The 24,143-nt window shown below is 39.6% G+C and overlaps 1 protein-coding gene across 6 annotated transcripts in view; it reads right to left on the reverse strand.

Moving 5' to 3' along the window:
* Positions 1-1,765: 1,765 nt before the first annotated feature.
* CPEB4 (cytoplasmic polyadenylation element binding protein 4) overlaps positions 1,766-24,143 on the reverse strand; it is a 54,058-nt gene continuing 31,680 nt past the window's right edge. The window contains exons 3-9 of one of the 6 annotated variants that reach the window (XM_036241540.1): positions 21,283-21,333; positions 12,153-12,176; positions 10,283-10,456; positions 9,060-9,149; positions 8,574-8,692; positions 7,593-7,707; positions 1,766-6,209 (exon numbers count right to left, since the gene is read on the reverse strand). In XM_036241540.1, the coding sequence (XP_036097433.1) occupies positions 5,983-6,209; positions 7,593-7,707; positions 8,574-8,692; positions 9,060-9,149; positions 10,283-10,456; positions 12,153-12,176; positions 21,283-21,333 (800 nt within the window). In that variant the 3' untranslated portion in view covers positions 1,766-5,982. Of the gene's footprint in view, positions 6,237-7,592; positions 7,708-8,573; positions 8,693-9,059; positions 9,150-10,282; positions 10,457-12,152; positions 12,177-21,282; positions 21,334-24,143 lie in introns of all 6 variants that reach the window. The other 5 variants (XM_036241538.1, XM_036241541.1, XM_036241539.1 and 2 more) reach the window with 5 other exon arrangements.

A 24,143-nucleotide genomic window follows, 5' to 3' on the forward strand; every position in this document is an offset into this window, starting at 1 on the left:
CTGCAATTAAAAACAAAGAATTACACTGCAAAGATCTTTCAAAAGTTTGAAATAAGTATTGCACATAACTTGAAGTTAACTTGCCACAATTCATCACATTCAAGCTTCAAATCACCTTTGAACAGAAGATTCAACTCTTCAAAACAAAAGGGGTGAATTATCAAGTCTTTCCAACAGCACTCTCATAAAATGCTAAATTCATTCACTGCAAGTTTTATTTTGCATTCTGCAGAGGTCTGTGTATGGAGAAGTATATATGTTATACCAAAGCGTGGGGACCAGAAGGGGAAGGGAGAGGGTTCCTTTACATAGAAAATAATCAGAAACACTTTATTTTACATTGCAAAAATAACCATGTAATTACTCTGTAACTACATTGTAAGTACATGGCTGGTGCCATGCTAGTGCGCTAGAACTACATGCTTGGTAAATTGAAGTGATACCCTAAAATCTGTAAACTAATTACATGTTAATTATGTTTTGAGTTACATGGTAACTCCCAACTACAATTCCATGTAATCTGAAGGACATGTAATCGATAAAGTTCAGAGTAATAGATAATAATTGTTTATGCCCTGTAAATTGAAGTGTAACCAAATAATCTGTAAACACACTTGTCACACAATCACAAGTAAATATTAGTAGAATAGCGATTTCTTACATTAGTCATGCATACTAACATTACATACCTGTCCCACGGCAGGCTGTTTTTTTCTTTATATATAATTTAAAAGAGCAGACATCTCTGAATCAAACACTTAACATCAATTTATTAATATTAAAAATGGCTAAACATTCACCAAAAATGTCTGCGTTATGAATAATTTAAAAACTTAGTAAGAAGCTGTAGACAATTTTGTCATTTTAAATTTCTACCCTATGCTTATGCATTTAATTTTTTTTTTTTTAAGGAACTACAGTGTTATCTGTCATTTTCATGCAATTTTTTTTCATTAATTTGTGACTTTACATAGACTATCTCTTAAATTCTCGGTCCACCAATAGCTGGTGCTGGGGAAGGATGTTTAAGCAACATGCTTTCTCTTCTCTGCAGACTCTAAAATAGCATTGCCAGTGCACGACATTCATAATTCCAAATGTATGCAGAGCACTGAAATGTATAAAAAGCAGAATATAAGAAAATAAAATTTATTAAAATTATTTATATTAAAAAATGAAGTATATGAAGATCTCTCAGTAATAAAAGTACAAAAAGCTACTCTTTGCAATATGAAAAATTGAGGTATTGCATAAAGAGATATCCCGTCAGTGAAAAGTGTGCCTAAAAATGCTCACTGTTGGAAAAACAAGACATACAAAAGTAGTGCATAACAAATATACATTATGTGCATGACAAAATAAGTTAGCTACAAAAACACTGTACCGAAATTCAGCAGGTCATGTACAAAGGGAAAAATTATTATTTCAAAGCTAGTTCTCAAACAGTGTTATTTCTTGTTAACTCATCACACCTGTTTACTGAGTAGGAACAGCACAATAGCACACCCCAAGCCACCTACAAGCGTTTAAAAGAAGAAAAAGAGGCAAATGAACATTCCACTTAGAATTAAGTAGTTCAGGAGAAAAGAAAAAAGTCCCTGACCAGCTACATGAGAGCACCCTCCCTCCGCATGACTGCTTTCGCTATTTGCAGGGAATTCCTGAAAAGCAGCTCCCACTCTGTGTTGGACTACTAGACAGCAAGTGCCTCCATTTTGACCTTTGGAAGTTCACAGGTATATAGTTCATTAAAGCCTGTATTAAAAATAAAGGACTGTGTTTCCTAAATATAACCAGTAGGGGGCATCAGCCAGGTGGTTCCACCGCAGTGCTGGGGCAAGTCTTTGGTTTTGAAGGATCCAAGATGGTACTGTTAGGTAGCACAACTAGCAAGATTGCCATTAGGTTTTTTAAAAATGTTTTGCACACTGATAATAATCCTCTTAATGGTGGATAGGGCATTTAATAAGATAAAGTCAATTAAAATCAAAGTTACTTCCATGAGCAGGGCTTCAAGAGACTATTTTAAATTCACCCCTGAAGCATACTGTTCCACACATAAGAACGCCTTTCCAAGCTAGAATTTTATTTATAATAAAGCATGCATTACTCAATGAAGTTGGCACTTCAAACACTGACTATGTCCCATGCTCAGTTCTGAAACTGTAATGGTATTTTATTTTATAGGAAGAGGAAGATAAACATACGGATCTTTGCACAGATTTACACAGTTACTTAGTTCAACAGTGCAGAACACTTTGCAACTACTCAACTTTTTTTAAACTTTTTTTTTTCATTTTCTATGTTACAACTAAATTACAAGATACCCAGAGTAACTTTAAATCTAAAAGTGAGCCAATCCGCAGCCAATTTGTGAATTGATTTTGTCTCCCAGCTTGGGCTACACGTGTACGATGACACAGCATCAGAATGACATCCTTGAGGTATCTCTAGGTCTGGGCGGGCTGTCTGTGACGTCAAAATGGAAAGCAAAGGCTGACTCCTGCCGAGTGCTAGTAAATTAGGATAGAGTTTATATAGAACATTAACAATAAAATGTACCCATTTGTTCTTCGGGACAGGAAACACTAGCTTTCCCACCAGTTGTCACTAACTCTAGCTTTGGTAGGTTTCCTGGGGCTGTGACCAGATAAGTAAGTTTAAAAATAAATAAGTGCACTCCCCCTCAGTAGTCAATTTCCCCAATTTTATATTCTAAATTTTGACAATTGTTTTAAAAAAAAATAAACCTAGCTCTGCCTACCTGACTGTTTTGTTTCTGATGTGGAAGTAACTCCGAGGCAGAATGAAATGATATTCGGCCTCTAAACCCTTAAAATGAGTGACGATGCTGCTTCAATCTTGCTCATGCATTTGCGTTTGCTTCGACATGCTCTTTCCTGTCAACGATGCTAACTTCCTCCACTGCCGCTAGAAGAAGAAAAAGGGGATGGAAACGGAGAGAGGCAACAAAGACGAAAGGAAAGAAAGAAAAAGGCAGAAGCGTTTCCCTGGGGACGAACTGTCAGGATAGACTAATAGTGTTATTGTTGCATGGTTATTTTAATAAAAGTATTCTTATATGTTATATTATTAACAATAATTTAATTAAAAACCCAAAATACTCTATTGTTTCATTTCTCTCTTAACATCTCTCTCTCTCCTCTAAGAAAATGTTGCAGGAAGTTTGGATCCTCTTGCTCTGGAGCCAAACAAGAGAATAAAACTTCCAGGCAACATGATGGCGATACGAAAAAGGAGTTCATACATATTGTTTTCAGTGACACAAGAATCTACAAACACCTATATTATAGGCCATTCCTTTCATTAGACTATTGTTAGGTTACAGACTGCTACAGAGGGCATGCCAGCGTGGAGGGCGAGGAGGGGCAGAATGAACAGAAGAGTGCACTTATTCTGAGGCCTGAAAATGAGCACTGTAGTTCTCCTTTAGTTCCAGCGGAATGAAATATGTCGAGGACGGTCCCCGCCCTCCTTCACCAGGGGCTTGTGGAATTCCCTGCCAGCACGAGAGTGGATAGCAGCCCAGCAATATTCACAGTAATACTGCAGACAGGTAACATTAGCGCAGAAAAATGGAGCGAACTTTCCCCCGCAACGGGCCCCCTGACATTCATCACACAGCTGATCATCCAAGACGTATGGCTTCACTTCCACCTGCAACCAAAAATAACAGGGAGGAGTTTACACGTCCGGTGACTGAGCAGGCCACTCGCTCTTCCCCCCGTGTGTGGACCTTTCCACCTGCCGTCCGAACGACTCTGTGCCAGGGCCCCCACAATTCTCTTACTGAAATTAAGAGAGCCCATCTTTTAAGAACTCGGTCAGGTTTTTCTACCCATCATCTTACACTTTTGTCATATTAAATCAACACTTTTCAAAGGAAAAAAGAATCCAGTGAAGGCAACTGAGCATTATGAAATGAAACCCACAGGAGAGATTTCATGGCCACAAATCGGCATTTTGATTAGTGGATCTGGATGTTCATTATATGTGGCACTACAGTTTAAACAAACCCAGCTAAGAGCTTCCCGTGCCACCAAGGAGCACTTCACAGGCACACGCCGACTTCGGGGCACAGCCTCGGAGCTGCAACCCGGGCCGTGCTCTCCACCTGCAGCGCGCATCTCGGGTCGGAATCAGAGCCGAGACTCGAGGGAACAAGATGCAGCCGTGTAACTCACAGTCCAATACCTTGTGTTCTCTCGTCAGTACGGAGGGGTGACTTGAGTCTAAAAGTCAAAGGTGCACTTAGAAAACGGGGCCCGATCCAGTGTTCAACAGGCGCCCTGTCATTTGAGCCTCTGCAGTATTAAAATAACCCGGCCCTTAACGCGCCAGAGAGATGAGAGCTGGTGATTGGAGCCTCGCAGCCCCTGGCGCAGACTCTTACAGCAGACTGTCACTCCACCTGTGCCATCAGGTCTGCCGAGGAGTCCCGACAAAGGTGGGCCGTGACAACGGGCAGAGCGACATGGAAGACAGGGCAGACAGAAATACAGCGCTATTAGGCATCTGGCCCCGAGGCCATTCCAGAGATCCACAGAGAGGCAAGCGCCCTGGGCAAAGAACGGGCTGGCACAGGGGTGAAAACGAAGCCTGGCGGCCCGGTGAGCGCCTTACAACTCTGAAGCCCGCGTGGGGGTGAGCGTGGCGGTGGAGCGGTGAGGCCGGAGACGGCTTCCTCAGATGTACCCACTTTTCAGTGTGAATAAAACACAAGAAGGCACGGTAACACCCACTGTGGCTAACACGGCTGCCTTCCTCCATGCTCACAAGACAATCTACACCTTTCTCTCTACCCTGTCCACAGTATAGTGTGATGGCCCTATGACCTTGAACTCTGTACTGCCACAGACAGAATATACACGAAGAAGCCTAACAAGCTCGTGTAAGTCACTACCGACTTGGTGGCTTCTACACGATGACTCAAGAACAGCACAGACGGTCCATCCTTTCTGAGCACGAGGCCCAGAGCACTGGGTGTCCATGTCAGTCCTCAGGAAGGTGCCATCTACATGACACAAGGAGCCGACACTGAATGGAAATCGACACACTGCTTCCTCCCCGTCTAGAAGGTCGTCCTGAAGGAAGTCAGCTGAACTAACTCTGCGCTTCCTAATGTGGCTGATTCGTGCTCAGTGTCAGCTCCGCTCTCACCACAAGCTAGGAACAAACCGTTTGCCCACTGGCCGTCGGTTCCCAGATCACACTGTCTACCAGAGCATACACTCATGAGGACAGGGGCTTCTTGTTCTCAGTACGAAACACTGTTGAATGCATGGAATACAAAGATAAGAAATAAATCTGTGAATGCAAAGAAATAAGATACAGAATGGAACGTTCCAAATAGAATACATTAGAAAACAGGACAGAGCTATCTTTGAGGTTTCCCCAGCCTTTGATTCAGAAGATAAACCCCACAAAAAGGAATCTGAAGTGCTAGAAACAGGCTCACTAGCTCCTACCTAGGTTCAGAGAGCAGGGAAGGCAGCGAGGGCAAAGACTGACGTCTGCCACGTAATCTGTTCTAATGAAATATGTCTAAGACACGCAGGCCTAGAAGTACATGTATTCATTCATTTATTGCACAGTGCATTGGAAAACAGGGCTTGCTGAGGCACTCATGTGCTGGGATGGAAAACAAGGAAGTCAGGAGACCTCAAGGGCGTTCATGTTTGTATACTTGACAGACATAGTAGAAAGCATTCGGCAAACATCGAATGACTGACGAACTGAATAAATGAATGGATGTAGGTGAAAGCTTAGGAAAAGTCAGACTGGCTCAAGTAAACCGACAGTGTTCTGGTTAGGCTGCTCACAAAGCTAGGAGGTAGGAGCAATCTCAGGAATTTCTAGACGTATTACAGAACATACACTTAATTGGTCCTACAGGCCTAACTATCAGCTGTCAGTTTATTTCATATAAAATTCCCCACTCCAATCTTGGTAATGACACCTTTAAGGGCCATTGCTAGAACTTTCCAGAATGCAGTGCAGGCTTACCCGTTTATCTATCTCTCCATGCTGCAGCTGAACAAAGCGGGCACTGATAGCAGCTATATAACTCTGTTGATTAGAGAATGCGACTCGCCCAGCTCCTTTCGGGTACTTCAGCTCAGGGTCGGTGTCAATCCCAGCGTAGCACACGCCTCCGTACAGCCGGTCCATTATCATGGCGAGCTCCACTACGTGAGAAAGACGCAGAGAGGGATCTGAAACCAGGAACACTCGTCTGGCTCGCCAAAGGTTTCATCAAAAGCAGTTCATCTGGACTTGGAGCTCACGTCATTATAATAATTATTCAAGTCAAACGTTATGACAACCATTTATCCATTTATCTTTTAACTAAGGCCAGGACTCTGCTGGGTATTTTACTTATGTTCTCTTTTAATCTTCACAGCAACTCTATGAAGTAGGTAGTCATTTCCTGGGGAAACTGAGGCACGGAGAGGATGATCAATCTGTCCAAGGTCACAGGTGATTAAGTGGTTGACCCTGTCTGTCTGCTCTATACCATGTGCTGCCATATATTTACTGGCTAACAAGGTATGGCTTCATATAAATAACCATTTGAATACGAGAAAACTGATGGGTAGGCTTGTTTAGACGTTCTTCTGGCTTATTTCCATCAAAATCTTGTTACCTTTCCCCACAGCCTAGCTATTTGCCAGTTTTTCTTATAAACACTTGAAATAATGAATGCTATTTTCTCCATTATATGTTATAGTTCTGAAAGTGCATTCTTGTTCATTCTATGTTTTTTATCTTATACTATCAAACCTCAAATTAGTTGATTGGGAATGAAATTTCTGTTGTACCTACTATGCTAAAAATACGATACACTTATTTCGGAGTTCAGCAAATAGCTGATAAGCAAATGAAGACATGGGAAACAAACACTAAACATCCCAATCCGGCCACTACTCTTGAAGGCTGTTGTGATTTCTCAGATGATGATGATGACAGTGATGGTCACGGGCATTGTGAAAACTGCACTCAGCACTTTGTATCGGTTATCTCACTTAACCCTCAGACAGCTCTGTGTAAAGTAGATACACTGACTACTCCATTGACAGATGAGGAAATAGAGAATTAGAGAAGTTAAGTCATTTGTCCAAGGTCACTCAACTATTAACTGAAAGCAGAGCAGAGCATATGACTTCAAACCCAGACACTTTGATTCTAGAACTCACTCTTAGACATGAACTCAAATGCTTATAGAGAATTTATCCTGTAAAACCTTTATAAAATATTTCTTATGCTAAAGGATAAAGAGGGTTTTTTGTTTGTTTGTTTGTTTGTTTGTTTGTTTTTTATCCTCACCCGAGGACATTTTTCGATATTTTGTTCAGATAGAGTGAGAGGGAGAGAGAGAGAGAGAGAAGCATCGACGTGAAAGCAACACATCGAGTGGTTGCCACCCACACGACCCAACCAGGGCTGGGGACAAACTGCAACCAAGGTACTTGCCCTTAGCGGGAACCGAACCGGGGTCTCTCCGGACCGCAGGCCGACGCTCTAACCGCTGAGCCAAACCGGCCAGGGCTTGTTTGTTTGTTTAATCATACCTGCTCGTAATGGTCGAGGAACTCCACCAACAAATATAGTTTTCCGTGGGTCAAGAGGCTGTGAACCATCCATCACAAAGTCACTATCACTGAGATTCCAAGGCCGAATCTGTACCTAGGGAGTGTGCAAACCCAAATGTCTCATTCTCAGTAAAGGTAATTTATGGGGGAGGGGGAGTTTAAATTTGTTGCAGAGTATTTTATATTTTTAAAAGCAATAGTTCATATCATTATAAAGCAATGAAGCTATAAAACTAGAACAGATTTTAAAATAGTATATCCTAACCCTTCTTTTCATTTTTAAGAGTAAGTTGAACAAAGATGGAAATTCAATTGCCTATTATAAGCTAAATCTATTACTCAGAGGAAACTCAGCTACTTTATCAAATGCATTATCAAGTAAAATATTTTAATAATAAAGATTTACCAATATTTTAATTAACCAAAATTTCGATGTCAAAATATAGTGGAACTTCAGTTCTCAAACTTAATTCGTTCCAGAAGGCTGTTCGAGGAGCAGTTTAAAAACCAAATCATTTTTTTCCCATTAGAAAATATTCCCAGCACAATTTCCTGAGATGTTAACAGCGCAAAGTTTAGTGGTATACTGACTCATACTCGCACATTCTCTCCTTTGTCGCCTGAGAGACACATGACCGATAATAGAGGCATCAGCACGAAAGGGTTGTTGGTCAAGAACCAAAGGTTCATTTGCTAACCGAGACATTTTTTCCATGAACAACTTGGTCAAGCATCAAATTGTTTGAGATGCGAGATATTCAAGATCTGAGGTTTGACTGTAATATGCACAACTGTATAGAATGTCAATGGTAGGAGCTGGACCACAGTAACAAAACTTCATTTCCAGTCTACTTACAAATGTGTCAATGAACAAAAACATCAAGGTGTCTGTGGGTTTTTCAAACAGAGTAGAGATGGAGGCAAAAACCAGAAGCTATTCTCATGCTACAATGCACTTACTGGCTTATCTTTGATAGTGGGACTTGACACACACAGGTAGAGTTTTCCATCTTCTTCAATGCATGCGTCAATGAGCGCCTGCACAGAGCTTTCATCTTGAAACAGCAGGAATGCATAGCCTGGTGAGAAGGGAAACACGGCTTAGATGTTCTCCTAATTTTTTTTTTTGTAATTATTCAAGAGAAAAGAAACATAACTAAAACTGAAGAAGAGAAGAGTTAAAAATTTTTTAAATTAAAACTTAATATTCCTACCTAAAGTCTGATAATATCAACATTAATTTCAGTTAATTATCTGAATACATCTTTTAGAGTAAAATTAAATTAGAATTGAAAGTACATATTAGATAGAAATTTTAAAGAAGCATTTGGGAAAATTGAAGTTTAACCATGGAAAATTTTACATTGAAGGTAAACATTTAGGAAAATGCTGAACATTACATAGTAAAAGGATAATCGTACGTGCACATTGAATCTCGAGAATTACCTTTAGGAGGAAAATAGGATTTGCTCTCTGCCTTATGAGGCCAATCCACGATTAAAGGGCCAAAGCGACGGAAACTAGCTGTGATCTCATCTAACAAAACACAAAGCAAAACAGTAGATTTCAATATTTTTGTGATCATTTTTGAAAAGTCGTTTAGAAAGAAACAGTTTCAAACCTCCTATTTACAAGAGAGTACAAAGAACCCGCATCCCTTCATCTAGACTCCCCAACTGTTACTATTGTGCACATTTCCTCTTCCCCTTCCTCCTCCTTCCTGTACTTCTACCTGAGTCAAACTACCTACCGGTCTACCCACCCACCATCATCTTTTTCTGACATGATGCTCTATAACCCATAATGCAACTGTTGTTACCTGCTCGAAACCAGGTCACCTCCTTATGTACTACCATATAATCCTCCCAATCAGAGCGTCAGTACTGATACGATGCCCAAGTCACAGACTTTATCCTAATTTCAAACTAGCCCAACAGCATCTCTCTTTTCCTTTCTGATCTTTGCTATTTAGATGTCATGTCCTTAGGGCATCGGTCTTCTTCAGTTTGGGACAGCTCCTCATTCTTTCCTGTCTCTTACATGCTTGACAGTCTTAAAGTACGTGGGATGACCCTCATCCTGGCCTGCCCTGTTTCCGCGTCGCCATACTCATGCTGTGCATTCAAATAGGATTAGCACTGCAATAATGCTGTCATCCTGTCCTCACTGGCCATGTGAATCTTCATCACCTGGTCAAGCTAGTATCTGCCAACTTGGTGTGTTATCTACCAATATCACATTTCCTTAGCAACCTTGGCATGCGTTAAAGACTCCTGTCTGTACCAGCTACCACAATGACAGTCCACACCTGTTTGGAAAATACATAACTGAATTTGGCCAAGGCAGCACACTCAGACAAAAATGCAGTTCGCTCCTTCGTCTGCCCACAATGGAATCCTTGAGAAGTTATCTCAGTGATGTTTACTCTTTCTCCTTTAGTCCAATCACTTGCTTCTCCTGGTTTCCCAAGTCCTGTTCCCCCCACCCCCATCCCTTCCTACTTGAACTAATCTTATAGGCTGTGATAGGAAGACATGAAAATAGATGCAAGCAAAACACCTGGAGCCAGGTAAGAGTGCTATTACCATAACAATAACCTCTATCTCTGAGTTTCCTACTGTGTGCCAAAGTCTGGGCACTGGGATCTCGGTGCTTCTTTCTAAATATACCTTCATCGATGTCAGGAGGCAATCCGCCCACAAACACCTTGCGAGAATATCGTTCCACTCTTTCTCCATTCTGGTGAGCGAAGCAATGAGGTGAGCCCAGGCCACTGTGAAGAGGTTGATCCCCACGGCCATCATCCAAGAATCCATCTTCCATTGGAAACAGTGAAGACTGACCTGGAATAGAGAGCAGGAAAGAAAGCTAACAGAAAATGTTCCTGGCCACTGGTTATCTTGCACAACAAACAAGGCAAGCAGCTGATTCAATAAAACTTCGGCTTTTAGTTTTCTCACTGAATAACAAATAGGATCTCTGAGATATGCTTTGAATTCCCATCACCTTCAAGTCCCAACGGAGTCGGAGAGAAGGCGCGTGGTTAAACAGAGGGTTACTCAACTACCCCGCTGGGATCCGGAAACTTCAGCGTGGCAAGCGCGAGTACAGCGGGAGACAGCGCTCCTTTGAAAGCAGCTGGCAGCCTGGCAGTGCCTTGGCAGGGCCCCATGGTCGCTGGCAGCCCAGACACGCACACTAAGTATTAGATTTGACTGTCAGATGCTAGATCACTAAAACTTTTTAAAACATCCAATAATATGGCCCGCACAATCTCCTCTGCAAATGTCCTTAAAATGAATGTGTCGATTTTAAAGTGAGCACTCATCTTGGTTTACATGAACTAATGGGATACAACCAAAACCCATTAAATGCTGCTATCTAACCTCACTGTCTAGTCCAAAAGAATTTATGATTTTTAGGCATGCTACAGACATATCTTCTTTCAGTTGGGTAATAATCAGCTGCTACAGTACGATCTAATTCTAACAACTAGTCACTAAGTGATATATATTATCTAGAATATATAAGCAGAAAAGACCAGAGATGCCAGTGTTTGTATTCTTCCCATATTGACCTGACAGCAAAATTCAAACTTTGAAATCATAAGCAAACACAGAACTACAAATAAGTGCAGAATCTCTCCAGCACTGGTCAGGCTGCCGATTACTTCTAGGGCCTGCACAAGGACCTGGTTAGCGGACCCTGCAGAAATTATCTGAAGTGCTCCTCCTCTGCGGAGACATTTCCCATGTCCCTCGGTCGCCACACTTCTCTTCCTTCCAATTCTCACTACTAAGCACAAATAATAACGGTATATCTGTTACGAACTTATCCTGTCAAAAGAGCTATATAATGAAGATTAAAAAAATGACTATAAAATTGGAGGCTATTTCCTGAATCCTCTTCAAAAATCACTTACATTTGAGGCTGAGCTATTTAAAACTGTCTAACTCCCTTCCCTGTGAAAGGGCAAACAGACGACAAAAATAAGGTCCACGCAGGCACCTCTAGGAAATGATTCTTTAAAACTCTAAAATTTCAGGAGGTTTCCCCCAGTGTTTGAAATCTGTAGGATTAGCCATTTATTTAGCTAATCTCATTTTAAACCAAATGTATTATGCTGACTCGGTTTTAAAAATAAAAAAGTAGACAAGGTATTCAGGTATAATTGAACCTCTAATATAATTAGGTATTTTGAGATGATTTAGGCTGTATTTTCCTTTTTAAAGAGTCCTAATTTTTTTCTCCTTAGAATTTCCTTTCAGAAATAAAAAAGAAAACAAACCTTTAGTTTGTAAGTTGAGTTTATAATATAATATAGGGAAACTATTTTGGCTCAAATCCAAATTCTACCATTTTAACTCCTTGACATTAGAATGTCTATAATGTCAACTACAATGAGTCAAGTATGTATGAATCAAACCTACATTTCATTCCCCCACCCCACCCCTTCCCCACGAGGGTCAGAAACTGAGCACACGTGGGTCCTCTCCAAATACAAACTGTACATTCAAAAGTTAGAAACAATAATGTTACCTCTCCTTCGCCCATATGTCCTTGCTGCATGTCAAATGAGAAAAAAAACAAAAAACACAAAACACAACCTTTCAAACATTGTCAGAAGAATCAATTATGATTTCATCTACCAGCTTTTGAAATTAAAAAACAAAGGATTTGGATGGTGAGAGGTCAGTACTTTCTTTTTTAAAGTTTTTCAAGGAAACTTGTTTTAAAGGAAGCTTTTTGCTGTAACTGTCACTCAAGGTCCAAACTAGTATGAAACTAAAGGAGTATGTCACAGGATTTAAACCAATTACTACATAAATCTTATTTTCTCTCAGAATTCCCTGCTAACTAGCAATTCAGTAAATATTACAATACTTAATTCTTGGCTATATCACCACTACAGGAGAGTCATTTATACTATCTCTTAATCAATCTCTAATAAAGACTATCATAACAAATGAAATCTTTAGGCAATTGATAACCTTCCTTTTGGCCAAAGGCTTCTTGACCCTAAGCCCAGCTTCCACTATGCCCCAAACGCTGAAAAGGAAAAGGCCTGGCATTTTATTGCCAAGCAGGCTGCAGCCAAGAAGAGCAGTATACACATATACTTATAAAATTACATAGATTTCCCTGAATACTCAGAAAATGGCAGCTCAAACTTCAAATCAGAAAACTTTTGAGAAAATGTCTTCCCTGAAACAAATCGGCATTTATAAGCCCAGCCTGTCCAAATCCCTCAATTCTATTCAACAAATGTTTCTTGAATGCTTGCCTTGCTAGGCGCTATGGATAAACACACGTACCCAGACTCCACGGCGACGTAAGCAAATCACGAGAATGGAGCCTGGTTATTTGCTCTGAGTTATGTGACAGGAGCCTGTCTTATCTGCTACGAGAGCTATGTGACAGGAGCCACAGGAACAGAGGGGAGGGACAACTGGTTTTGGTTAAAGGGTCAGAGAGACGGGTGTGCGGCATTTGAGACAGACCTTAAGAGAAAAGCAGAGATGGGCACCGCAGGGTGGTGATGCTGAGACGGGTGCTGTAATGCCAGGGAAAGGTGCCCAAGACAGAAGCGGATGGAACTCGCGGGCCTGGGCTGGAGGGGATTCCGCAGGAAGGCGCGCAGCCGCACAGCTGTTATAACCGAGCTGGAAGTGTAACTCAGAGGTACCGCGTGCCTCTCCTCCCAAATGGAATCATGTCTTACAGCGAAATACATTTCTGCATTACCAGGCAACACTGGAGTACACACCAAAGTATTCGGGCAAATGGATTAAAACAACATAAAATCCCCATCAGCTGTTAGGTTTCCCTCTACTAGGTTTTAAGTTTGGGGAAGGGAAAGGTGTTCTGTTACTTAGTCAACCTGATGGAGGTTAGAAAGACAGACACCACAAAAGCAGATGCTTGTTTGAAAACAGTCTATTCAGACAACTAGCTGCTCCAAAGACGTGGGAGTTTGGGGAAATGAATGATTTGAAAAGCCAGGTTCTGTCAGTTTTAAAAAGTTGACTGATGTGGCCTGGATTTCTGAGAAAACATACTTGAAAAGAGTAAGCTTTTAAAAGCTACAAAATTAACCTAAAATCGCATGGCTTCCGTTATTTCACAATTAATACAGTTTCAGGAACAATAAGCCTGCAGATCAAAAGTGAATTCAAAAACTCCCGAAGTCTTCAAATGTGTACTTTCAAACTCTGATTTTGTACCACAAAACTAAGCTGGTTAAATTCTGATAGTAAATCCTGAAAACTATTTAGAAACATTTTCCTACGTTAAGGGAAAATCCGTTATAGGTGTACAATGTTTATAATTATAAAAACTGCCCATTTAAATAGGAAAATTAATATAAACAAGTACCAAAAATAGTGAAACAGTGACATTCTAGAGCACAGAAAATGAGAAAGTTTAACTGTCTGAGTTCCACTTATTATAATGCTGTTAACACTACACATTATTTTTAATGTAGATTTTGACATATGACATATATACGGGAAAGTACACAAATCGTAAATGTGTAGTTCAATAAAATTTCTATAACGTGAACACACATATGCGACCAGAACCCAGATATTAGCAGAACGGTCAATGGTGCCACTTCATCTTAGGATGAAAACATTCGAAACACCTTTTCCTAACCAATTTCAAATGATACTCGGCGCAAGCACATTATGAAGAAATACTTGTAACACAGATAAATCCTCATCACTTTCCTGAGGAATCTGTCATCAGATTTTCAATCTCGTGATTATCAAGTGTTGTATATCTCTGATGATTCTTAAACATCCAGGGCAGTAGCAAGTAAAAAAATTACTTTATGTTTAAAGAAATCTACATTTGGAAAACTTCTAGTGAAGTCAGCTGAAATAAACCGCTCAGAATGTTCCTTCAATAACCAAAGAGTTACACTGTTAAAAGATTTCAAAAATCTTCTAGTCCCCATCAGTGTTGAAATGAATAGTATTTTTATGTTTATCTACTTTTATTTCTATGTCTTAGTTTTAATTAATAAAGTCCTTAATAATTTAAAGTTTAGTACTCACATGATTCAAGAAAGTTCTAAGTGGTGTGGTGAAGGCCTGGGGAGGGGCAGGGGCTGGCTGAAGGGGGACAAAGGGGAGAAAATGGGGGATATCTGTAATACTATCAACAATAAAAAAATAAATAAATAGAAAAAATTTTCTAAATGGGCTGGAAGATTTATAGCTACAAGTTTTTATGCCTTCTGGATGCATGTTGTTATGAGACCTATTAATTAATACTTAACTTCTAAAATGTCTTTATAGGTCTGCTTACAAATGCCCTCTATTCATCATTAAATTCCCTCAAGAAAAATATTCCACTAGTTTGGGATACTATACTTACAAAGAAGGTACAGAAAGACTTAGGTCTTTTCTCAATGTACTACATATAGATTTCATTATATACAAATATACAATATATAAATATATACTATATGTATTTCATTATGAAAATATTTATCTCTTAAAAGTATCTTTGTTCTCATTTGTTATAGTAAAAAAAGAAACCAAATGCCTGTAATAGTGATTCATTCATAAGAAGAAATACATAGTATGTAGCCACTGAGAAAATTCACAGGTATCCACCTGCTGGTACTAAAGCTAATAAGACGTAGTTTGCATGAGGTGCCTGAGTGTGTAAGATTCTAACATGTAAATCTGAAAATAAAGAAAATATAAATACATGTGGGGATGTGCATAAATCTTTTTTTCTAGAAACAACCACAAGAATCTTTGGGGAGAGAAACTGGGATGGGTGGGGAAAGAAAGAAGGATTTTACTTCTTGTTTTATCCCTGTGTATACTATTTAAATTTATCATTATTGTATATACTATATTACTATATTTATTATAGACCCTTTTTGGTTTTCTACTTGGTACTTATTTCAAAAATAAATGCTGTATTTGAGAAAAGCACCCTTTCCTCCATGAGGGCATCCATTAATTCTGTAAAGAACAGGACTTTGGGCCATGAGGGGTAACGTCCTGGTTTGGTGGCAATGGAAGGCCGATCCCATTCAGGCTGCTCCGGCCTCCCTCGGGCTCTCCATCTACCTCTGCTGTCCCCGTATTGAGAAGGCAGATAGCAATGCTATTTGGAAAAGCAAGGGGAGAGGGCTCAGATGAAAAGATGCTATCAAATAACTGTTTTTTCCACTAGGACTGAAAAAACGTATGGGGGAATTAGTCAAATTAGCAAATCAGTTGAAATGAGGTAAATCAAAGGCTGGAAGCTAACAGAAGTTAGTATGTTAACAAAAGAATAAAGATGGCAGAACCAAAACGCAGACAGTCATTACAAAGACCAAGGCATACAATTCAACGAAGAGGCCAAGAATCATTTGAAATAATTTTATACATCAACTCCTAATTTCATGAACTCATTGTCACAAAATTATTTTAGAGTTATACTTAATAGTCTGAATTTCCTATGTCACATTGACTTGCGTTTATTCTAGATTGTTGGTACAATACTCACAGAATCTTGGTAAGATATAATAATGATATGAGACTACTATTTGTAAAGAGTTATCTTAGAGGAGGGTAGAGAATATAACTAGTTTCTGCATATTCCAACCTGTTTCTCATTTATAAAAATGGAGAGCTGATGAGAGAGTTAACAATACCATATTATCAGTGGTTCTCAACCGTCCTACTGCTGCGACCCTTTAATACAGTTCCTCATGTTGTGGTGACCCCAACTATAAAAAGATTTTTGTTGCTACTTCATAATTGTAATTTTGCTACTGTTACGAATCGTCATCAAAAATATGTGTTTTCCGATGGTCTTAGGCCACCCGCGAAAGGGTCATTCGACCCCCAAAGGGGTCGCGACCCATAGGTTGAGAACCGCTGCCATATATGTATATGATGGTTAGTCAATTGCTCAGTAAATAATTTTCTTCCTTCCTCAAAAGTAAACTTGTATATACCTATATCTATATTTATATATATATATTCATATTCTTAAGTTAGTCTTCAACAATTTCTCTCAGCTTTTCATTACTGTTCTAAGGCTAACAATTGTGAAGCACTGTTAGAGTTTACAGTATATTTTCATATCTTTTTCATGAAGAGATCTTTCAACATGCTCCTTATTGTAGCAACTAGAACCATATTATATACATTTCAGTGACTATGATCTACATTTCTTCTCGGTAAACTGTGCCCTCCCTCTTCCCAGACTTCTCCCCTCCACGCCCCCCTTTCCTTTCATTCCACAGAACTAGACTTCAGAGATGGTATTCTATGCTAACCCTGAGAAGATCTCTTCCCGGTCTCCTCTGAGACAAGCAAATACTTCAGTTGATGCTTCTAAGTGAAAGACATCCACAGAGGAAAGGACCTAATACATGACCCTGTTAAAACCGAATGTATTTTGTTATTGTTCTAGAACTTTCCCTGCTTCAAGGTTCACTCCCCTCCACCCCTGCCGGCTAGTCCTGAGGGCTAAAGCAGAGGAATGGGAGGCTGGAGAAGAAAGGACAACGAAGAAGCACTTCTATAGAGGTATTGGTGGCTGCGCATTAGTTTTCTTAGGCAAAATAAAGCTTCAAGCTGGGTTAAGGAAAAATTAATGTTTTAATCTATCTCCTTGCTGACTTAGCTAAGCAACCGTACATTTAAGGCTTGCTTTTATAAACTGGATATTCTAACTATATTCCTATTACATTTGATTTAGGAAATCTTTTCCTGTTATGTGGGAAAGGCATCTGTTAATGAGATAAATTATTTCTCCTCCTCAAATTTCCTATGCAAAAGTTCTAAGCACCCACTCCTCGGAACATGACTGTATTTGAAGAGGGTCTCCACAGAGATAATTAAGGTTAAATGAAGTCAATGGGGTGGGCCTGTTCCAAGAAGACTGGTGTCTTTATAAGAAGAGATTAGGGGACAGTCATGCACACAGGAAAATCATGCAAACACACAGAGAGAACTTAGCCATCTACACGCCAAGGAAAGAAGCCTCAGAACAAATCCACTCAGACTTCCAGGCTCTAGTGCTGAAAATAAATTTCTGTTTAAGCCACCCAGTCTGTGGTACTTGTGATGGCAGGCCTAGCAAACTAATATGTATCCAAAACGTAGCTAGAAAGCTTGTTGCTGTTGTTTTTATACATTTAGAATCCAAGGATTGCCACTCAATAAAATCTCTAGAACTAATAACCCACCAATACATTGACTACTTCCCTTAAATGAGCACTACAGCATTTTATGCACAGTTATCAGTTATTATTTGTAGAATTATACTGGCAATATCTTTAAAAGACATGAGTGGTATATAAAGGTCACTGCATAGTGTGAACACTGATTATTGAGAACGGCCAAACAAACACCAAACAGCAGTAATTGGCCCCACTGGATGAGTCAGCCCTTTTTATCTTTGTACATGCAAGCTCAACATCATTCCAATAGAAACTGCTGAAGCTGGTAGACTACTCTGAACCTTTTTTCTTTTTATTTATTTAGGATGTAAACCCCACGTTTTTCCAAAAAGCTTTGAGACTGCTTGAAAATTTCAAAACAAGTTTTACAATACTTATCCTAGTTGAAATTCAGAAGTTTATGCAAAAAAGAGAATAAACAACTCTCTGACCATTTTATCCAAACAAAACAAGAAATGGCTTTCAACTCAAAAGAGGCTTGGAAGAAAAAGCTCTGGAAGTTACAGTTGAGACAAAGCAGAGTAGCTACATCATCACCTTTCTAAAGGGTTTTAAAGCCCAAAGAAACTATTTATGGTGGACAGGGAGCTCCTCATAGTTCTTAGTCTTAAAACTGAATACTGAATATAAAGCAACACGATGTATTAGGCTTTTATATTCAGTTTTAAACTAAAAATAAATTAAGATGCAAAGGAATGGCTTTTAAAAAGTGAATATAGCCTGGCTGGTGTGGTTCAGTGGTTGAGCGTCGACCCATGCACCTAGAGGTCGCTGGTTTGATTTTTGGTTAGAGCACATGCCCAGGTTGTGGGCCCGATCCCCAGTGGTGGGGCATACAGGAGGCAGCCAATCAATGTTGTCTCTCATCGATGTTTCTCTCTCTTTCTCCTTTCCTCTCTCTATAAAATCAATAAAGAAAAAATTTATTTAAAAAAATAATAAAATAAAAGTGAATATAGTAAGTTTTAAGTTATCTACCTTAATAATAGACAAAGAAAGCCTGTCAGCCACAGACAATTTTTATATATTCTTCTTAATCCCTTGTATTGTGTTTTTTTTCCTTATAAATCTTTAACATTAATATTCCTACCCCCAAAATAAAAATAAAATAACACTCCAATTATTTTCATTTCACCATGTGCCAGGTGCTATGCTAAATGATTCACATGCATTTACTCTTTATCCCAATCTGATGAGATGGCAGTGTTTGTGATTTTTTAGTTTACCTTCATTAAGCACAATAAGAGTATTACACCAGATTTGCAATATAGGTGCTCCCAAATCCTGAGCTAAAATGAGAAGAAAGCTCCTAAGAATCAATACATGAATGAAATCAACTTCTCTAGAGAAACATCTAGAGATGTTTCCTAAATTTGACTGAAGAGAGTGGGCTGTCTATGCCTAAATTAAGGTGACTAAGAAATTGTCTCAACACCCCTCCACCTCCAACTTGTTATAATTTCATACTTTTTTCATCAATCTTCTATTAGAATATAATTTGCTACTGAAGAAAAAATAAGTCTATTAGACAACTCCGACATCTGGTCTACCTAGAAGTTTTATTCTCCATTATAAATGCATAAATTGATATCTGGTCCTAGTTGGTTGGTTATTAAGAACTAACATTTGATCAAATTGGACAAAATCAAGTTCTGAAGCCCTTGATCATGATGCTAGATCCGAGACTCTGACAGTGGTAGTGCACACTCTGGGTGGGGTCTTGCCTGAGGAGCCCACATGTTTCATTGACATCTCTTTGTTCTTCTTTATCTTCCTATCTTTCATAGAAGCAGTGTGAACCTTAGCCAGTGTACCTTTATAATGAATACAATTTCCATGTATGCAGTGGCAGAAAACATCTAGTCCCCTTCTAAAGTCTATGGACCAGTAAAATTTCAAAACATAGATATTTGGAGGGAAAGGTTACCATTATTTTTTTCTTTGCCAAGTAAGGGTCATTAAAAAAAATGACCCATTCCTAAAAGAAAAATTATTTACAGGGGGTGGGGGTAGGAAAAAGAATTTCATAATCATTTTTTTTTTAATTAAGTGAATTTAACTTTAAGGAAAACCCACTAGACAGTTTATTTTTCTCACCTCAACAAAGATGGACCCAGGGCAATTGATCTAATTTAGTGGCTTCATGAGGAAACTGGGACAAAGAAGGACTGGTCACTTAGTCCAAGGTCACACAGCAGTATCTCAAACTTTGGTTCATTGCAATTCCCATCACAGAGCCCTGACTCTGCAACTTGTTCCCCAGGAAAAGCTAAAAGGCCACCCTTATGTGATCCCCTTATTCTGAGGCCACTGTCACCACTGGGTTTCCTTTCAGTCTGTACACATTTATGCTGAAATATTATACTCTGGCCTTATTTCTGGCAGCGGAAGCAAGAAAAGAGCAGTCTGGTGAGCAAGTAAGGTTTTTATAAACCGCATCGTCTCCAGAGGATAGGATGCGCCCACAGCCACTCTCATAAATCAAATCTAACTTCTCCTGGCGCGACACCCTACGTCCTACAGAACACTGACTCCAAACACTAGCCAAACACAGCTCCAGTCGCAAAGATCATTTGTAATTCCCCCTAGACAAGGAGTAAAAGGCTTTTTTTTGGGGGGGGGGGTTGTTTTTGGTTTTGTTTTGTGTTTGGAATGATGAAAATAAAACTATTTAGTCAAGAACACTTCTTAGAAGTGGTGGGACTAAAAATGAGTTTTGGCAGATGGAAAGCAAAATGAACACACAAATTTGAAATCCACTCCACAGTAAATGAGTAGAAAAGAAATAAACCAGACCTCTGTATTCCACCCAATTACTTTAACCTATAGTGCTACCAAACAGAACACTTTTGATTCTTTAATTCCTTCTGTACGTAGATGTCTCTTCCTTCCCTTAAAATTTAGTTTGCTTCAGTGTAAGCTCATAAAAACAGAATGCCACGGCACAGTGGTAATATTTAGAATTATAATCTACTTGGCTATTGAAGACACTGTAAAGGCCATAAAACTTCATTTTTCTTGTTCTCATTAGACAGCAAACAGTGAATGACCTTGTCCTTTGCAATGTCAACCCCTGTGGTCTTATGCTGCTTTTCCTGGTTTCAGATCTCTGATTACCCTGGAACATTTTCCCTACTACATGGAAATGGTTTTTATGTTGACATTTGAAAGGTCACTCTGCAGAAGCTAAAGTTAGATTAAGCCATTTTTTTTTAATATCATTATGTAATTCTCATTGTGGCCGATTTCAAGACAGAATTGGCTGGCTCACAAAGTTTAAAAAGTTCTTACCACAATTTGGAGGAAAAGTAGTTATTCATAAAATACCTGATAGAGTAATAGCAACTTTCAATTGTCATTACAGAACAAACGAACGCCATTTCTCCACTTGCTGAAGCTGTATTTTCTCACCTACACTAATTTGTTTCAGTCTGTGAGCTTCACTAGGGTAAATCGATTATCACTTACCATTAATAAGCAGAGAGCTATCGGATCCTGGATATGAATAGTTTAGACGACCTGAAGGTAAAAGAAGGCCGTTACTACATTTATTTTTTTCATGGACGGTTTAAGCGTATTCAATAATAAAACTGAGTTACTCGTTTTAATAGGTAAGGTATTTAAGCAGCTATATTTTGGATAAAACTTTGTTGTGCTAATAACCACAGTGAGTCAGAGGACATATCAATCAGCACGTTCACCAACATTCAAAATGGGAAAGTCTAGAAGTAGGAAAGTAAAATAACCCTCCTATGTAACTATTTGGTCATTCTACCTTCTAAATCCCTATCCAGACTGATTTCCTTTACACCAGTATGTTCTAATGCCAATTCATAATAACAATCTTCACACTTTTTGCCCCATAAATATGAAAAAAAAAGTCAAATGTAGTTTTTTGTTGCTTTTTAGAAGTATGTGATTAGCAGTAACATTTTTCTATGATTCAGAACAAAAGTACCAGGCTTATGCCTACATGTACAGACACGCTAATGGGTTTAAACTCGCATTTTGGAGAATCAGTACAGAAGGTAAAGAAAAACATATCATTGTATTTCAGCGCATACAGCACAATGCCCAGAGCACAGCAGGCATTGAAAAAACGCTGGGTTAGTTTCCCTTGTGTTTTAAGTGGTTCAAAATCTAGTTCTGAACTTAAAACGGGCACCCATGATGCTTATCAAAAAAGAATTTGTGAAGGTACTAAAATTTTTGGAGGAGGCACCAACTTCTAAATTGGTAACCACAAATAAAGGTGGGTGGGGTGGCAGCACTAGAAATGGTTTCTCTGTATATAAGGAATTCTGTTTCTGTTTGGGAGGAATTTCTACACATACACTGAGGTACCTAGACCGCATAGCCTTACTGAATGCATACCATGCCTAATTCCATGCTATAAATGATACAAATCATTATGCCAATGCTCCTAAGTCTCCATATGCCACATGCCCATCTCCTCCCACCTTTGTAAGAATGGTGCAGACCACTCAGCACAGTCTTGCTCGCCTAAGGAACGGGCAGGGGATCTTGACTGTTAAGTAGCGACCACAGCCCAGCACTGTGTAAGTCAGGAGTAGGTGAGAATTTAACATGACTCAGCATTACAGACATTCCATAGGAAACAGCAGTCTAAACTCCAACCACACAGAACCATGGCTGATTCTCCCAGGCCATGGAAAGGTGGATCAGCAGAGGTTCTCATGTGCCTTGAGGCTGGTGGGGCAAGCTTTCCAAGATGCCAGGACTACTCTGCCTGGTTCCACTGAGCACTATGGGAACCAGCTGACACGCGGGCCTATTGATCCAACAGCCATGTTTACAACTCCAGAGAGGAACCAGGCCTCAACCAGCCTTCAATCACTCAAAATCCTGCTTCTCTGAAATAGTCTCCACAGAAATGAACTCATGCTGTGAAAAACATTGTTGCGCTGGTTGATTTTGCTCAATGGTTAGAGGTTGGCCTGTGGACCAGTGAGTCGCGGGTTCGATTCCAGTCAAGAGCACGTACCTTGGTTGAGATTCGTCCCTGTCCCTGGTTGGGGCTGTGTGGGAGGCAACCAGTCAATGTATCCCTTTCACATCAATGTCTCTCTCTCTCTTTCTCTCTCTCTCTCTGTTCCTCTCTCTCCCTCCCACTCCATCTGAACAAAAATGGAAAAAAAATGTCCTCGGGTGAGGATTACAAAAAATAAAAAAGAGAGTGAGCATTGTTCTCCATTGCTAATAGCTTTAATTAATCCATATCCAAACCTTGGGAGTCTACCATGAAACAAAATCTGAACTTAATAATTTTCCTGCAATTTACAATCAAATACAAGGATTGTTTTTAATGTTAACAAGTTGTTAATTATTCTACTTAAAATTTCAGCTTGTTCCTATTAGGGAGTGGAGGTAGGGATGGAATTGAAGAAGGAGGAGGTACAAATGAATTTATTTCAATTTCTTCCTAAAAACTGGCTTTGTTATTCAATGCTAATACACACAGCCCAGTACCAGCTCCACAGAAATTCCATCTGAACGACTTGAACTATAAGCCTGATCATCTGACCTGCCACAAGTGTGCTTTTTAAAAAGCACAGACTTGAGACGCTGGAACAAGAACATGACCCTTAACTGTTAAAAACTTGGGAGGGGCAAGGGCTGTGTCTGAATCACTTACCTCGGGGTAGCAGCTGCCTTTCTGCCATGGAGCACAGCACACATTTTATAACTGTCGACCCTCCAGTAATGAACTCACGGAGCCATCACACACACCGTTCTCATTTATCATAAAACATTTTCTTAAAAAGATGATGTAAGTCAATACAGAACTAAACTGATGTAACTGCATTAACTGAAGTGAAGAGGAAGGGTTGTGTTATTTCGAAGAGGACACTCAGGTATTTGAATATTCTGAATGTCACCATTCCAGCAGCAGTCCTAGCTGTTCCACAGAACTCTAATACCTCTTCCTGGATGCAAGCAAGGACCATTAACAATGAGACTCTGAAGACAAATCACCGAACAGGCTGGCCCAGTTTAAGACATCAAGTTCTACTTCATCAGAAACTCACCTTTTGGGTGACTTTTAAGGAGAGAGGGAGAGGACTGTTTCAGCTTGATGGGCACAGAAATGTCCCTTCACTCAGTTCTCTGAGTTCGCTTCACAGTCCACTCCCAAGGAGAGCCAACCCTCCACCCCCAAGGCAGGTGACCTTTGGTGTTTTCTCTGCTCTTTAGACTTCTGAATACAGTCATTCTAGCCTTCAGCTAACACAATAGGGCGCTGAAGAATCACTGGCAAGGTTCAGAATTTAACTCTGAAAGGTGATACTTGTTTTTAATTTTTGACC

Source organism: Molossus molossus, unplaced genomic scaffold (genome assembly GCF_014108415.1).
Source record: "Molossus molossus isolate mMolMol1 unplaced genomic scaffold, mMolMol1.p scaffold_m16_p_4, whole genome shotgun sequence".
In the NCBI taxonomy this organism is placed as follows: domain Eukaryota; kingdom Metazoa; phylum Chordata; class Mammalia; order Chiroptera; family Molossidae; genus Molossus; species Molossus molossus.